This window comes from Callorhinus ursinus, unplaced genomic scaffold, assembly GCF_003265705.2.
Source record: "Callorhinus ursinus isolate GAN/ISIS: 27379988/994484 unplaced genomic scaffold, GSC_fseal_2.0 scaffold6, whole genome shotgun sequence".
NCBI lineage: Eukaryota > Metazoa > Chordata > Mammalia > Carnivora > Otariidae > Callorhinus > Callorhinus ursinus.
In genome coordinates this window covers 70,420,612-70,438,538 of record NW_027397068.1, presented here as the reverse complement: position 1 = coordinate 70,438,538, position 17,927 = coordinate 70,420,612, and the positions used below count along the sequence as shown (strand labels likewise).

The 17,927-nt window shown below is 43.4% G+C and overlaps 1 protein-coding gene across 9 annotated transcripts in view; it reads right to left on the bottom strand.

The window, feature by feature from the left end:
- ARID1B (AT-rich interaction domain 1B) overlaps nt 1–17,927 on the bottom strand; it is a 437,894-nt gene that overhangs the window by 75,431 nt on the left and 344,536 nt on the right. For all 9 annotated transcript variants that reach the window (XM_025866378.2, XM_025866380.2, XM_073894146.1 and 6 more), the window contains one exon: nt 1,513–1,692. In XM_025866378.2, coding sequence (XP_025722163.1) covers nt 1,513–1,692 — 180 coding nt within the window. The remainder of the gene's footprint in view (nt 1–1,512; nt 1,693–17,927) is intronic.

The window sequence follows — 17,927 nt, the reverse complement described above, 5'->3', positions numbered from 1 at the left end:
AATCAAGCAAAACACAAAGTCTACATCCACCCCACGTATGGACAAAGACAGGAAGGGGCCAACCACGAAGTTTTGTTTTGGGGGTTCTAATATCGTTTTTCCTAACAACAGAAAGAGTTGGGATGTAAAATAATAAAGCAACTCGAGGAAAGGAAACCATGTGATGCTGGGAATATTGAAGGTGCTGATGATCTTTCAGAAAGCAATCTTCAAGAACAAGACAAATACATTGATAACTCCATTTTCAAACCGTGAAGTACTCTAAATAGAAAGAAAAGCTTTCCTGAGGAACACTGGGTGAAAAGTCAAGAAGGTGCCAAGGCCTTCTCAGAGGATCGTCTCGCCTTGTGAGGGCTGGCTTCATGGCTGGAGATGCTCAACGAACCTTGACAGAGCTCAGTGGTTTGCTAAACACACACAAACATCTTGAGAGAAGAAGAAGACTTTAACAGGAGGAGACCTGACTTGACTGTTGTTTTACTACAATTTCCTAGTGGGCATTCATCATCTTCACTTGGAATATTCCTGATATTTTTGAGGAAACTCTGAGAATTGTGCCAGATTTTCTTATTCTCTCTAAATTATCCATTAATGTCTAATTTAAATAAACAAAACATAAAGAAGGTGCGAAATTCAAATGCCTTACTGCCAAAAGTGCCTTAGAAAAAAAATATATCAGGTTAAAAACCTTGATAAAAGGATCCTACATGTACATGACAAAACATACATCAACTTCCAGGAAGGCAGAATGTAAACAGTGCATTTTGGGCATGGTTCCATCATTTGTCGACTCTTGCCTTATCTTCCTTTATTTTTTTTTATTTTTTATTTTAAAGATTTCATTTTTAAGTGATCTCTACACCCAACGTGGGGCTCAAACTTACAGCCCCGAGGTCAAGAGTTGCCTGCTCCCCCAACTGAGCCAGCCAGGCGCCCCCTTATCCTTTTTGAAAGACATGTCCATTTCAGGCTTTGTTGTGTCTTTGCAGAGTAAGACTGGTACCACTGAGAAAACAAGAGCTGCTTTTTACTGGACACAGACCTCTGGAGACAAACTGGGAGTGGATGTCATGAGACAATACCCTTCTGAGTACTGAGCACATTGTTACAAAGATAGCTACGGAGAGACGGGGGACACAATCAGAATTCAACATAATGAAACCCAAGTTTTAAATCAGAAACTTTTTGAAGACAAGGCCTGTGTCTATTTCTCAACAAGCATTTCAAACTACATCACAGAAGCGGATTTACTCCTTTATTAGTAACACACATATTAAAGAGCAGTTACCATAGTGTCTGATGTATGAATGCTTAATGAATACTTGCTGTAATTATTCTTCCCATCACTGTGGGCAACTGAAGGACTGTGGGTTTGCATTAACTTTACGAATCAGTCAGGTAACAAATAATGGGATCTTAAAAGGTGTTTATATTATTGAGACCTTGAAGGACTAACATATTCACAAACCTTCTACAGCCTACTGCAATGCATTTTTGAGAAGCGGTGTTTACCTTGTGGTCCATACTGGCTCATCTGTGGACCATAAGTCCCACTTGAGTTACTCTGCTGAAAGCTACTGATTCCAGGATGCATCTGGCCTCCAGGAGAAGGATGAGGCGACATGGATGGTCCTGTCTGTTGAGGTCCATACTGAGACATCTGAGGGTTTCTTTGTGTGCCTGCCATAAAACCTAGGTGGGAAATAAATGGAAATATTTAAGTGCAGGTGACAAAATGGACATGGAATTGTGTGGAAGGTGGAGGGGGGAGAAGATGGGTGCTGTGGGACTCCCCTAAAGAAATATCTAAAGGTGTCTCCAACCCCAAAGTGGGTCCTCTGGGCCTCCCCCAGTCCTAACTCCGAAAGCCCATTAGAGGATCCAACCCAGTGGATGGTGGGCTTGAACTGGGGAAAGGAGAAGAGAGAGAAGAGGAAGCAAGCTTAACCTCTCTCGGGATATGAGGCCCCTACAAAAAGCAACAGTAACACCCCGGCCCCCCCTTACGCTGCCAGCCTTTCATTTCTGCCAGGCCAGACACGTTGCGTGTGCCCTCTCAGAGCCCCTGCGTCCGGTCTCTGGGATGCACGTCTCTGGCCGCCTAAACATCCCGCCCCTCTTCCCGAGGTTGGGCCAGTACCCTGCTCTCCTCTGCTCGGAACTGCTCTGCCCCCTGATCTCATGAGCAACGATCTTTCACCTGGACTCCTAAAGTGCTGCAGACCCATGAACGCCAGCTCATGCCAGCCCTTACGGGTACACTGTGAACAAGGGGTGGGTTTGGAGATTCTGCTATTCCAAAACAGAACGCTGACATCCTCCCGCAAGCCTACCACGCCTGGGGTCTCCCCGTCCCTACCCACGGCACCAGCACGCACCCAGACGCTCCTGTCAGAATCCCCTGACTCCCGGGATTCCCTCCTCCCTCCCCTTGTTCTCCGGGTATGTGCCCAATCTGTTGCCTGCGCTTCTGGAATGTCTCTTGGGCTGCTCTTCCGCGCTATTTCCCACTCCTGCAGAAGCCTAGCCTGCTACCATCTTCCTCCCCCCCCCAACTCTACTCAGCTCTCTCAGCCTCAACCACCACCCACCCCCCACTTTGCTCCTTTCCCTTGCTTTCACAAAGCTGCCAGAATCATCTTTCAGGAATAAAAAAGGAAATCAGAGCATATCTTTTCTGCATGAAACCCCTCAAGGCTTCCCAGGAGCCTGGGAACCAAATGCAAACCTCTGACCACGGCCTGTGGCCTCCTCTGTGGTTGAGCGTTGCCATTCTCACTCTGACGCCATGTCCTGTGGCTCCTTGCAGGTAACATCAACAAAGCATTATTCTCTCCTGCTCCCCTCCTGAGAATGCTCTTCCACCTGCTGATTTCTGCTCACCTCCAAGTCCCCTTCCTGGGCTGCACGCCCTGTGGCTGCACCACCCTGGCCATTTCTCGCCTGTGTTTCTTCACAGCGCTTCTCATAACCCGCCATCATTTTACTTTATTTGGGACTCACTTAGCCTTCCTGTGCCCACTAAAACCTCAGCTCCATGAGGGCCAGGATCATGTCTGTCCCACTAGTGCATCCAAACGTGGCAGCGGGGTGTCTGGCACATGGTAGGTAACCATTTATTGAATGAATATGAAATTCCTCATGCACTCCACAGACCGTGGTGCACAACAATGTAGCTGCTTAGCAGGTAGTTGTCCAAATGGATAAAGAAGATACATCTTTAAATGATGCAGGATCATCATGTCAAGGTATATCCACATCATCAGTAGTTTGGGTAAATATAAGCGAGTATGTAGAACGAGCCGTGGAAGACTCATGTAGACATGTAGACAGAGTACCCCAAATCAAGACCTGTCTCTAAGAAAAAGTTGACACCATCAAACTAGCATACCAAAGGGAGGGCAGTTTGAACAACTCCCAGAACCCAGGAGTTTGGGGGTGGTCAGAGTTCTCACATGTCAGGTGAAGGCTCTGGTATGCTGCAGAGTGTGGGGGGGCTGGTTTGTTCCAGAGAACCTAGAGCAGTAGTGGCCGAAGAGAGTCTACTGAGGCAGCTGGAGGGAAGATGATACCCAGATCCAAAGTCAGCTTCAGAGTCCAGAGTGCTAACCATTACACGATGGAACCCCAAAGTCAGCTTCAGCTTAGGTGGATAAACGAGGTCAGACTTTTATAAAGGCCATGGTTTATATTTCAGTTAGGAAAAAAAAAAGATCTTTCAACATTGCTTCTGTCTAAAGAGTTAGCTATAAAATACAAGTAAGTAGAGCTGTTCCTTATTATCCTATTCCATTTATTTATAAAGATAAGTCTTATGAAATTGGGCTCAATTGGCAGCTCCCAGATATAAATCATCATAGAAAATGTTTGCTTTTTCAAATCTGAAAACAAACAGAAATCAGAGCCCTAAAATTACTATAAATGATTGCATCTTAAGATGTTTCATGAAATATTTATCTAAGCTTTACTATAAAATTCTCAAGAGTTTCATATAGAGTCCTGTTTAATAAAAAATGAGTTTAAATTCCATATAGATTGTGTGGGTTTGTCTTTCTTTCTTTTAGAGAGTGACTGCTATCTTCTTGATTAAAGAAAATAACACAGGTCCTTTTCTTGGGCATTCAATTTCACTTCAACCATGAAAGTCTTCATGCTGAAGGATTTAGAACCTCTGATGATACAGTACATCCTCGGGTTCCTGCTGCCTCTGGGACACTTAACAGGCTTAAGGTTTGTTCAGATGAGTTCTAACAATTCTTACCTGGGCAAGTTATTTCTTTATTTCTAGCTATTTGCTCAGTCCTTAAAAATATATATGCCATGTTCCATTTGAATGATCTGACTCATCACTGGCAGGAAATCAAGTTTGTGAAAGATTCCAAAAGAGGTAGAATATAAAAGCAAATTCAAATGGAATATGTCACAGCGTCAAATGCCACAACCCAGAGACAAGGTTCTATGGGGTATGGAATCCACTCTCCTTCCACAGAAATTAAAATTTACAATTTTATATTGCATATTAAATTGTATATTTATATACAATTTAATAGCTTTACAAGCTATTTTTTCTGTGTATTGCTTTTGCAATGGCACCACTTACAAGAGCTTTCTGAAATCTCGTTTTATGTTTTTGGCAAGACTCATCTCTTTCCATGTATTCCCCAAGACAATGAAAGGAGAAGGTGATGTTACTTGCCTGACTCCCTTCTGAGCTAAAATCACCTAATGGCAGTCAACTGGGAACACGAGGCCTACAGTACGGTCTCGTTTGCGTCGCTAGCTCAGCATCTTCTTGGGGAGACAGGTACGTAAAGAAACATCTTACGGTGGGTACTGATCGAACTAGCTGTGAGACCTTAGGCAAACTGTAATTTATCTGAGCCTCAGTTTCCACATCTTAAAATGAAGATGAGTGGTAAGATCAACCGGAATAGCATGCAAAAGTGTTCGGTGCTCTAAAATGGGATATAGAAAAGGGACTGGATGCTACTTTCCTGCTTTATCAAGTGCCACGAATATCTTTCAACTCCTGAATACCCCACCTATTCAGATGCACCTTCTAGCTAGAGTGAACAAACTAGCTTTTATACATTTGTTTTTTAATTAAAATATGTAGAATCCATGTTACTCTAGTACTTGTGTAACCTTCTACAAATTCAAAATGTGATACAAAAGTTTAGGAACATATAAATACAGTCACCTCCCTTTACCTGCGGGGGTGGGGTGGGGTGGGGAATGTGTTCCAAGACCCCCAGTGGATGCCTGGAGCTGCGGATAGTACAGAACCCTACATATACTAGGCTTTTTCCTATGCAAACATGCCTATGATAAAATTTAATTCATAAACTGGGCAGAGCAAGAGATGAACAGCAATAACTAATATAGAACAGAACAATTACAACAAAATACCGTAACAATATCTATACGAATGTGGTCTCTCTCTCTCTCTTTCGACATCCTGTACCATACCCACCCTTCTTTCTGGGATGATGTGAAATGATAAAATGCCCACAGGATGAGACGAGGGTGTGAGGGGCATGACGCAGGGGTTGTGACATAGCATTAGTACTACTGGCCGTCTAATCATGCGTCAGAAGGAGGGCCATCGGCTTCTGGAGTGTGGCTGACGGCAGAGACTGAGAAAGTGAAAGCACAGAAGGGGGCGGGGAGGGAGGGGCTACCGTGCCCCCCTCTCTTACCACTGAGGTCCCCGTGACAGGGGCGGTGGTGCCCCCCTCTCTTACCACTGAGGTCCCCGTGACAGGGGCGGTGGTGCCCCCCTCTCTTACCACTGAGGTCCCCGTGACAGGGGCGGTGGTACCCCCCTCTCTTACCACTGAGGTCCCCGTGACAGGGGCGGTGGTACCCCCCTCTCTTACCACTGAGGTCCCCGTGACAGGGGCTACCGTGCCCCCCTCTCTTACCACTGAGGTCCCCGTGACAGGGGCGGTGGTTTGTAGTGTCTCTTTTTGGAGGTGTTTTATAATTTGTGTTTGATTTTGTATTTCTTTTATCATGAGTAAAGGGGAACATTTTGCTTAGTAGCTGTTTTTTGTTCCTTTTCTAGAACCATTTATATCATTTGCCCACCTTTCTGTTAGTCACTCTACGTCTTGACTACGAGGTGTTTCATCTTGCAAGACACAGCTTCTATTACGCAACAGTGACACGGCTCACCCTCACCAAAGCTCTTGTATCTGCAGTCCGGGGGGAATGTGGTCCTTCACTGAGATCAACAGTAGCAAGGGCCACGGGCTGTCTTAGCAGGAAAGCAGTATGACCTGACTGACATTCCTGAAAGCTAATGCTGTTCTAACCTGCAGCATGAAGAAAGGACTGCAGGAGACCAGTGAGGACGCAAGTAAAGTGATCTGTAACATACAATCACAGTTACACGCTGGCTGTGATCCTACCAAAAAAGGCTTCCATTATGGACAGAACTGTATTCTTGAGAGGTTCCTGACTATGACCATAGTCTAAACAAACTGATGAAAAATTTGAAGACAAAAGTTGGCTAAAAAGGAAGCATTTCTGCTTTTCATTCTCAAGATAGAAACTCTGCATGTCTATTATTTGCATCCTCATCTGTAGAACAGAGGCAATTGCATCTACTTCAGAGATGCTGTGGGGATTAAATGAGAGAATATCGTGGGTGCCCGGAACAGCAGGCTTTCAGTAGTCAGTAGCTGGTACTACCACACGTTCACAAAAGAAAAGCAAGAGAGGCAGCTCGTGAGGCCGCAAGAGCACCGAGCCGGGCTGTTGGCCCTGGCCTCCCGTGTCTGCTCTGCACAGAACCTTTCTGGTTGCAGTCCTGCCAACTGTTAAATGGGGAGGAGAAGGAGGAAACACAGTTCTTACAGGGACACTTCTAGCTCTAGTTCTCAATTCTGCCTTCAGCACGTTTTTCCCTAGGAAAAAATCTAATCAAGTTTGTCACTTCCATGTCTATTTATTTGGGATACTTCTTGCTTTGTTTTGACTTTAACCTTTGTTTTGAATGAAATAAATGGAAAAATGTTTCCAAAAACCAAATTTCAACCAAGAATTTTCTACCTATTTATGGCGACATATTTATTTGATTGTATTTTGCTTCTTTTAGAAATAAAATGACAGCCTGTGACACAGTTTATGAATAGAAAAACTGACAGCTGAGAGAATAAAGCTGCTTTTTAAAAAAGGTGTGAAGTTTTGCTGGTTACAAGCCATCTGAATTTAGAAAACCAAACTTTCTAGTAAGGGAAATTTAGAAAGTACAAAATTCATTTCTTATATATTATGAAAGTATATTTTATTACTAGGTGTATTATGGAATTGTATGCCCCACGTAAGTATCTAACGTGAGGAAATACAAACTCTGGCTTATAAATGAGATAATTATTTACATTATACAAAGTACTTATTGAAAAATCATAGAAACTGCCTATGAAAATATCCCTTATATATTTCATCCGTACCATAAATCCACAGAAGGTCTATATAAATGAATTTGCTATTTCTGAGTCCTTCACTACATGTGTATACAGACACACACACTTGTACTACCACGTTCCAAATGAAGAGGTGCTCTTCTGATAGGAAACATCAGAGCTGCCCTTTGGGGGCGGGGGGCAGAGAGGGAAAGCTACACCCTCAGGGCAAAGGAAACACGCCGCATCTGTTTGGAATCATGAGACGGTTGAGTCAGGAGCTGCCTCTACGACCCACCGTGTGGGCCCACGGGCTCACTTGTGTGTAACCACACCACCTTCCTGCCTCCCTTCCAGGATCATTCTGAGAGTGAAATAAGGAAAGCGTATGCAGAAGTGCTTTTCTAAACCGAAAGCCACCGTGAAGACGCCAGACGAAAGCATGACTGTCACCTTTGCAGTGATGCCACGAGCCCTTCCTTCCCCGTGTGAGCTCGGATCTCAGCGATCACACTGGGGACTCAACACAACAGCCCGACACACACCTTCTCCCCGCAAGCTCCAATTCTACTCTGATACTCGCGGAAGGTGGGGAGGACGAGAGAGCACCGAGAAAAAGGACACGACATGATCCTTGTCTTGGAAGGACTTGAAGTAAAACCTGTCACCCAGGGAACGACGACCAGGGGAGCTGATGAGGCCACGGAGCCCGGGTGCGGGCAGCGCCAGCCCTCGCGACGTCCTGCCCCCTCGCCCACCAACATCCATGTCCACGCCCGGCCCCCCTGCGCTTTGCTCTCAGCAGAAGGGGATCTTTCAGTCATGTGCAAGGCCCGCGCCTTCACTTATGCTCTGCATCCCGTCCTTCCTCATCTCTCCAGGGACATGTCGGTCGTGTTTGTTCAAAAACCAGTCCCTGACTCTTGATTGCTTAACAGAACGAAGTCCAAACTTACTAGGCCAGCACACAAGTCTTTCCAAATTTGGCCTGACCTGTTTCTCCAGCTCCATCACCGCGTCCCCACTCGGTTTTGATCAGTCACTTTCTTCTCCCCGTGGGCACCAGGTTGCTTCAGACCAGCAAGCCTTGGCATGCCCCTTCACTTAATAAATGTTTACTGACTACGTCTCACGTGCCAGACAATGTTGCCATTCACTGTCACTAACAGTTGACATTTAATGAGCCTATATTACATCCTAATAGCTTAGTTCTTTATTTGCTCTTTTAAACTTCAAAACAACTACGAAGACACTGAGACTCATGAAGTATTAAAACATTGTTAACCACAATCCATAGTGAAGAAACAGATTTTATATCACAATCCAATGTGTGTAGGTGAACCTATGTTTATATATCACAGGCAGGTTCACACACACACTGCTTCACAAAACAATTTCCACCCTTATTATGTGAAATGCACTCTGCTATTTTAATTTTTTTTTTTCAATTAAAAACTCACTAATGGGAGGCACAGTTTGAAAACAAAATGCTAGACTGTGTCCTCTGGTGAGTATGCGGTTTTCATAGTGTGTCCCACAGTATGTCCACCAGGCCATTCGCCTCCGTGCAACGCACGGACTCCAGCCCTTCCCGGCCCCGCTCCTGCTCTCTTCCACGGCACTCCTCGGCCTTCCAGAAAAGCAGGCACTTCGTGTGCTCAGAAAGCATCACACATGTGAGCTGAGGCACAGCAGCCACCTCACTGCCAAATTATGGGCTCACGTGCCTGTTTCTGCCCCAAACAGCTGCATGCTGCAGCCCACAAACCCATTCTCTCTGCATCTGCCTCTTCGGGACCACGCGAGGGGCTGGGCACAGAACTGGCACCAAATACATGTTTTTAATGAATAAGAAAACACGTTCATTCCGAGCCCATTTACTTTTACTTTACAAAAAGACCTTCATAAACATGGTGGCCTGGCTCCTCAATTCACAGTATAGTTGAAGAACTGTTTCCAGGGAAAGGAAGACAGCTTTTCAAGGAAGGCACAATTGACAGCTCAAATCTCAACAAGCAGAAAGCATGGTTGTTTCTCTCCCCTAAATATCTGCCAAATGCATCCACTTGGTCTATCTCCACTGTCACTGCAAAGCCAACTTGTGGCTTCACCACTCATAGTTAGGGGACTTCAGGCCAGTTAGTTAATAGTTAAGCCTGTTTCCTTTTCTGCAACATGCGGATGACAAGCGAGCCTACATTCCTAAGATTAAATGAGAAAATGTTATGAGCACCATGCAGCTCAGGGCCTGCACACAGGGCAAAGGCTCCATAAGTGATAGCTGTTATTATTCATATTATTTTTAAGACAACCCACCATTTATTTCCTGTTGGAATGACTCCCAAGTTTCCGAACTAGCTTCCCTTTGCCAGGCTCCCCTACAAACCATCCGTCACAGTGAAGCCAAAAAGTGCTGCAAGTCCCTGGACCGTGGTGAATTCACTGAGGTGACAAATGCCATACCCTGTGAGGCTCCTGGCAAACAGCCTGATGCCCTTCCCCAGGTAGCGCACGCTGTGTCGTCGTGCTGGGCCTGCCTGCTCTACACCTCCTCCAACAGAGCCAGTTATAGCTGACAGGTAAGCTTGCCTCACCCAGTTGACTATCCAGAAAGCATTGCCCTTTCCCAGAGAACTAGTTCCAGAAATAATTGGCCGGCCATGTTATTTGGCTCAGAAAAGCTAAGCTTGTCAGTTTCAGGCCACGCAACCAACAGCTACAATACTGATTAGCTCTGAGTGGCATAAGACTCAGCGTACATCCTTCCTGATCTGGCAGATTCCCCAGTTTGCCCACTGAAATGAGAGAGAGAGAGAGAGAGAGAGAGAGAGAGAGAGAGAAATATCAAGATTCCTGTCAAGTGCCTGAATTGACTCTTAAGGTAAAGAGCAACGATCTTGACTTTTGTCGACCACTGGATTATAAGGACCTATGACTAATGACTAGCTTGATAATAATTTATGCAATGGATGAATCAACCCATTAGGTTTGTGTGTGTGTGCACACGCACGCGCGGGTGAGGGGTAGTTAAAGAAGACAATTCTCTTTCTACTTATAAGAAAGACCACCTGAGATCTTGGGCCAGAAGGGAGAAGCGCTTGCCCTTTGGCGGGGGCCCTGTCATGGAGCTCTGGAGCTCACGTGAAAAAAGCCTAACCTTAGCCAGGCTTGTTTCCACCACCTAGTAAGATGCTAATAACTTGCCCTAACGTTTATTCCAAAGGCACACTGTATTAATTTAGATATTTAATTACAACTTGATAGTTTTTTGATTGCTATATTCTATGTATCCGATCAATAGCTAAAGATGGGAATGGAGGGAGGGTTGCCAGAATCTTACCTGGATTCACTCAGTCTGCACGTTAAGGATTGTTTTCTTTAGTGTCATTCTTATACAAATACTTATATTAGTATCAGTGGAAAATTCCAAGACAAACAATCTATTCTTATTACATGGCACTGTAAGTAATGTTAAGTCTAGGAAAAATGTTACTGATCTCCATAAGAGAGGCCCATATTAGAGACTAAGCCAAAGAGACATTTTTTCCTTTCTCAATTAAAAAAAAAAAAAAATTCCCCTCGTTGTCATCTTAGAAAATTGGTCTAATTGAGAATTAGCATTTCTAAAATCTTTCTAAAATCATAAAATGACTATTAGATTAAGTGAGTTTTTAGGACCTTTCAAATATTTTCTTCAGCACTGTAGTATTTGTGGTTTATTAAGTGGATATTTTTCCTGGTTTTAAAAAAAATTATATAATTCTCTTATTTGGAAAAAAGAAATTGTTTTATAGGAAAGATCCAGTGTTACTATCTAAACCTTAGCATATTAAAAAAAATTAAACTGATTTGCACAACCATTATAAACAAATCACATTTTCCACATAAGAGATGAACATAGACTATTTTTTATGCTGCAGGAATGAGAAACAACTCTTCATTGAACAAGACAGAGATACCTTTAGAAGAACTTCAAAAATTCTCAAAAATAGAATGAAATTATATTTAAGATCAAAAGTAAAGTGGCCAGGGCGACTGGGTGGCTCAGTTGGTTAAGCGACTGCCTTCGGCTCAGGTCATGATCCTGAAGTCCCGGGATCGAGTCCCACGTCGGGCTCCCTGCTCGGCAGGGAGTCTGCTTCTCCCTCTGACCCTCTTCCCTCTCGTGCTCTCTATCTCTCAAATAAATAAATAAAATCTTAAAAAAAAAAACGTACAGTGGCCAGAAGGCATATTTGGGGGAGACGAGATAGAAGAAAATAGAGTGGAAAGCTCTGCGAATCCAAACAGGCAATGGCAGGTTGTCCCAACTCCAGAACAGTCACTGACAGGGTAAAGGGTCATCTAATGGAAATGCATCCCTAAGTCGAAGGGTGTACAAACCTGATTCAGAAACAAGGTCAAAGACATAGTCAAGCAAAAATGGGAAATTTCAGGTTATTAAATTGGAAAGCATCTTAATGTGGATCTAAGCCTCCAACCATACATCCTGTTCCTCTTCAGGCAGCCCAACAAACTCTACAACTGTAAGGGACTTTTTTTTTTCTTAAAGATTTTTTTTTAAATTTATTTATTCATGAAAGATGGGGAGGGGCAGAGGGAGAAGGAGGCTCCCAAGGAGCAGGGAGCCCGACGCGGGACTCGATCCCAGGACCCTGAGATCATGACCCGAGCCGAAGGCAGATGCCTAACCATCTGAGCCACCCAGGCGCCCCTGGACTTTTAAATCCTGTTGGAAAACACTGAGGCAAACACAAAGCCCAAACAACAGTTCATCCTGTGTATGAAAGAGAAAACAGCAAAGGAAGAGCAAGAGTGCCCAGGCTAATGCAGGGGAGCAAGAGAGCCCAGGACCAATTACACAAAAACGTCATTTCTTCATCAGAGGTGCCTCTGGAAAGCTCCAGCACTGTCAGGACACCAGCAAAGCACCCAAGGTTCTATGTGCCACTGGAAAGCAAAGCACGTTTTTCCTCTGGCACATGGACAATTTGTTTTCACGTTGGCATCTGTTAAAAATTCACAGAACTGCCTTGTTTCTTCAAGCCAGTTCAATAAAAGATGTTTCCCCACATGTGTGAAATAATGGTCACACGCTGTACCACCTAAGCAGACAATCTCCCGACTATAAAGACAGACAGAGCGATTTCTCATTCCAAATAGGTGTCAGATTCCCATTTGGGGAGAAAAATAGATTTTAAAGAATATTCTTGTTACATTTTAATATCTCCAGTGTTTATTTGCCTGCCTGCTTCTCTTCACAACATGAACTGCTTAGAGGAAGGCAAAAACTAATGACCCGTTCAAGGCTGTAACCCAGGCCCCCAGTGCTCTCCCAGCTGTGCTATCAGGTTAACTGGCAGCATCACTCCCTCTTCCTTTCCTGCCACTGCAGTGCCCTATAATGCAGGGGTACAGACACGAGCATCTAAGCTCTCCCCATCCACCCCCACAGAACCCTCCTGGCTACTGACATCATCTATCACTGGGCAAATGAGAGTCCAGGGAAGGATCAGACTGATTGCCCAGATGGTAGATGGGGGCAAAATACCCAGCCTTTCCTTACACAAATCTTTCGAGTGTTAGTTGCAAAAGTCCGCTTCGGTGCAGAGAGCAAAGACAATTTTATGTGTGTTACTATGTGCTGGAAGCAGCAAAGAAACTGCTTTTCAAGGCTTTCACAACCCAGGTCTCCCCTGAATCATTTGTGCCTGATGTTTATGTTTATTATTAATATTTGCACAGGGCTTCACAATTTATTTTATTTTTTATTTTATTTTATTTTTGGAGAGGGAGAGAGAGAATCTTAAGCAGGCTCCATACCCAGCGCGGAGCCCAACCTCATGACTCTGAGATTATGATCTGAGCCGAAATCAAGAGTCAGACACTCAACTGACTGAGCCACCCAGGCACCCAGGGCTTCCCAATTTATAACCTTCGGATACAAGGTTGCTTTTGATCCAGGCAACAAACCCAAAGGACACTGATCCTCACTTTATATATGAGGAAGCAGAGATTTAGTTAATTGTCCAAGGTCACAAAACTAGTTAAATGGTAAAGCCTCCACCTAAACCCAGCTTTTTTGCTTTCAAACTCCCTGAAGATTAAAATGAGAAAAAGCATGTACTACACAAGCACCGCTGGTAGACTGAACAAGGACAGTGGTCCTTACCATCGGTCCCAGAGCTCTGGTCACAGAGAATTCCACTGATAATCCTGACAATGGGTCCTGAGCACAGCCAGGCTCACTGGGACGGTGCCTGGCTATGGGAGCACCAATGCGACAGGTAATGCTTCCTTCATTTGTTTGTGTAGCAAATATGGACTCAAAGACCTACCAGGTGCCAGGCTATGGAGGGCCCGGAGGCTCAGTAAAATGGGCAAGGGAGGGGCATGCCAGGGTGGGGTGGGGTCAAGGTGTGGGTGGCAAAACTGATGGAGAGAAGAGTTTATATAAAGATCCTAAAAGAGGTTCGGATGGCTGGAGATGAGAGGCAGCAGGGTGATGAGAGGTAAGGCCAGAAAGGGAGGCTGGCATGGGGTAAGAAACAGCCTCATAACCAAGCACCTCAGTGCAGCCTTCCTCCAAGGCAAAGGGGGGCTCCTGGGCTGCAGGGAATCACATAATCCAACCAGCCACCTGGAAAAGACCATTCCAGACTCAGCATGGAAAGGTGACTGAAAGGGAACACAGCTGAGACAGGAAGAAGAGCTGGGAGGTTGCTGAAGGTACCCAAGGAGTGGGGGTGCCTGGAGCAGGGCAGTGACAGCGGACACCAAGAAGAGGGGATGCGTGGAATACACTGCGGGGGTAGAGTTCACAGAACATGATGACTAGTTGGGGGCAGATGGAAGAGAAAAAAGGCGTCAAGGATGCCTTCTAGCTTTCTGGCTTGGCAAATTAGGCAGACAATGGTCTTTCCCTGAGGTACAGACCCATAAGGCACAGGAGAAAACATGTTATTATAAATAAGTGCATGTAATACACAATGTGGAATTTACCTAAGATCCAGATGTTCTCAAATACTTTCAGTGAAGAATAATGAGCCAATTACAAATGAGGGTTAACTATTAAAAGCAAGCTTTAATTGGCAATTCGAAAAAATTATTGCATATAGCAAGAGTGACGAAACCATGCACCTTTGAAAATATTCTAAAATTTCGACTGACGATTCCTCAGTGTATGGACTTTTATTGTACGTGATATTTGTTTTCCCAGCTTTTTGGTGAGCAGATCTCTGGATAGCGGACTTAAGAGGAATGGGAGGATAACCCTGATACGAGCCCTGTGCTGTTATTTCCTTCACTAGGCTATTGGCTGGGTCCACAATCCAGCCCAGAGGCAGAGCTCTGGGGCTGAGGAAATTACAACCAGCTTCCTAGATACTCTCTCTTGTATATGACCTCCCATTTGACTTTATTTTCATCTGTCATGGATTATAAAAAAAGGAGTCCTCAATTAAGAGCGGAGGCTGAATTAATTGCATCTGGGGGTGGGGGCAGACGATGGCTAATGCTTTAATACGTTGATCTACTAGACTTACACAGCAAGACATTTGGAAAGTGGTACATTTTCTCTTTTTGATAATAGTCTTGTGCTGAAAGGCAGCACCATTTCATGTTTGGTGTGCTCACAAATGGTAAGAACACCTTTATATACAAGGGTAATTAGAAAGGTCAAGTAAGAGAACACTTTCTGATAACCAACATACCCCATGAAAATATTTCAGAATGTGCAGATTTACTGTCATATTAAAACTGAGAATCCAAAAGAAAGAGGAACAAAATAGTTTCTGTGGTTTGCAGAAACAGAAAAAAAAAATCTCCAATCCTACTTCCAACTCCTTAACAATCATCTTGGTGGTCTCCATTTTTGAGCTAACTTAATCTGTTCTCGAAATTAAGAAGTTAGGTCTTAATTAAGACATTCAAAATCATTTAAAAAATTTCAAAACTAATTGTGATCTAAATATTGCCATGAAACTAGCTAATAGCATTAAAAACTTCTCAAAATTTTTACTTATTTCCATTTAAATATTCCTAAGATATAAAGAGCCTGGTTAGGGTAAGGTGGGAGGGGGGGAGTGGCCTCTGGACAACTCATTTAATGCCAGGCTGCAGGTGGGAGGACTCCAGGTCAGCCTGATGTCATGTCTGTACAGTTACAGAAATACGTCCAGGAAGGATGGGGAGCAGAAGTGGTAGCTTTCATCTGGTGCAAGATCAAAATGCCCACCATGTCTTAAGAGAGGGAAACAGCCTATACCACAGCAAATGACCTATCATGGTAAAATTGAGACAATATTCTTAAATTGAAATTTAAGAACACAAAATATTTTGTTCTTTGGTTGTTCTGTGCTCTGAAACCATTTGAAACTTCTGAATTGGTGTGAAGGCTGCACTATTTTGTGTTGTCCAGCTCCAACTTGGTTGAACATCTACTATACATGAGGCTCCGTTGTAGACCTAGGGATAGAGAGTCTAAAAAAGATTCAGTTCTGGCCCTCAAGAGCTAGGTCTAATTTATAGTAAAAGACTCTATTTATCTTAAGAGCTTTCTTTTCTTGCCCTTGGCATTAAAAGTAAGAAAGATTTGCCCTAAACAAATAGAATGTGCCTAGAAATTTGATGAGGAATTCTATTTGGACTTCAGAAAGAAGATAAAATATACCACTAAGCAGTGAGAATAAAATTATACCAAATCAGTTAACATTTGGGATTAATAACAAAAGAAAAAAATAGGAGAAAAATGAAGATGTAGTCTATTCAATCTACCACAAAATAGGTACATTCGAAACCTCATACTTGTGACGTATACAAATTCTGATTCACCTTTTCAGGGAGGGCACACAAGAAGAACATCTAAATGTCCAATCCCACCTCTGTGCTACACACCTTTTCTGGATAATGGCACTCTTTATATTCATAAACATGGAGTTACTGATAAATATCATTGTGAAGATCAGATTCCAAAGACTGGAATTTTGGGACTCTTTAGACACACAGCACTTCAAGAACGGAGTTTGGCTGGATTTTGTTATTTTCTCCTTGTCTGCTGTCTTTGTATACTACAGAGTAAACCCACCACTCATCTAGTTTGTCTAATCTGCTGTCACTGTTAACAGAGAAAGCCGATTCTCCATCAGGTACAGTAAGCCCATGCGCTTTGACTACGACTCTGTTTAAATAGTAAAGAGAGAGAAGAAAGGTTGTCATGTAGATGGACAAGAATGAAGGCGGGTGGGAGGGAGGGTGCTAGTCAGTAATTCTGGAAGATTTCACCCAGGATACCTTCCATGCATTTCTGACGGTCACAGAATGGTGCCAAAGAGCCGCCTCCAGCGACAGAATACATTTCCTAGCACATCACAGTCCTCCAGAAGCGTCAACTCTGCTTGCAATCCGTGTCCAAAAGGGAAAGTTCGTAGTGGCTCTGCTTTCAGCATATCTCAAGGACTAATTAAATCCTCATTACTACCTTCTAATTATTCAAATGCTATGGGATTACACTAAGGAAGTCCCTGCTGACCTCCCAGATGAAAAGGGTTAAATCACCTACGTTGATTCTGAGAATCCAGATCTAGTTCAGACCTTCAGAAAACCACCAGCATTACCATGAATATTTAACTAGACACCACTGTGAAAATTAAAAGGGAATTCAATTAAAAGGTTTTCAAAAAATTAATTCTGACCTCTCTACATCTGTCCAAATAAATAAGCCTTCTTGAAACGTTTTCACCTAATTGCTAATCCAATAACTAGAAGGGCATTTGCTAGTTTCATTAAGCTTAACATTTTACGGGGGTTAAAAATGCAATCATTTTAATGTTAATAATAATTATACTTATTTATCTACTCAGATGACTGAGTAGATATTCCCCTCCAAGCCCTCTTGGAAAACAGGGCAACACATTATGAAGCCATTTCCTATTGCTCTCTTCAAATTTTAAGATATATAAGTTGAAGATTATACAAGAAGGATAAAACTAACCTAAACTTGTTAGCTAAGATTGTCTCGTAACATTTATTTGTTTTTTTTTAGCGTTATCTGGATGCTTTCTCCAATGCTTTGGGTGGCAGAATTTATACTGCTTGATTTTTTGGTGAAGGGCTTTAACAGCAATTCTTCATTTTGTTATATGAGGACTACAGAGAGAAGATGTAACATAAAACCCAGCGGTGAATGAGTTACAGAAGACTAAATTGAAGTTTTGAACTTTCTTCTTTTAAACTTACATCAATAATGAAGCAGTTAAGACCAAAGAATTTGAACTCATTTTCTTTATTCAGTTAGTAGGAGGTCCTGGCACCACATGAGGGGCAATGGAGAGCGCCAAGCCAGGTGCTGTACGGGGGAGCAGATAAGGGTGTAGGGACAGCACTATGGGACAGCAAAGAGGCCAATAAATACCTAAAATGTTTCCCCTTTTTTGTACCTGGGGACACTGGTCATATCCATATTTCCTCGCTTTTGTAAATGGAAAATATAAAACTGCAGAAACTCAGTTATGTTTGCAT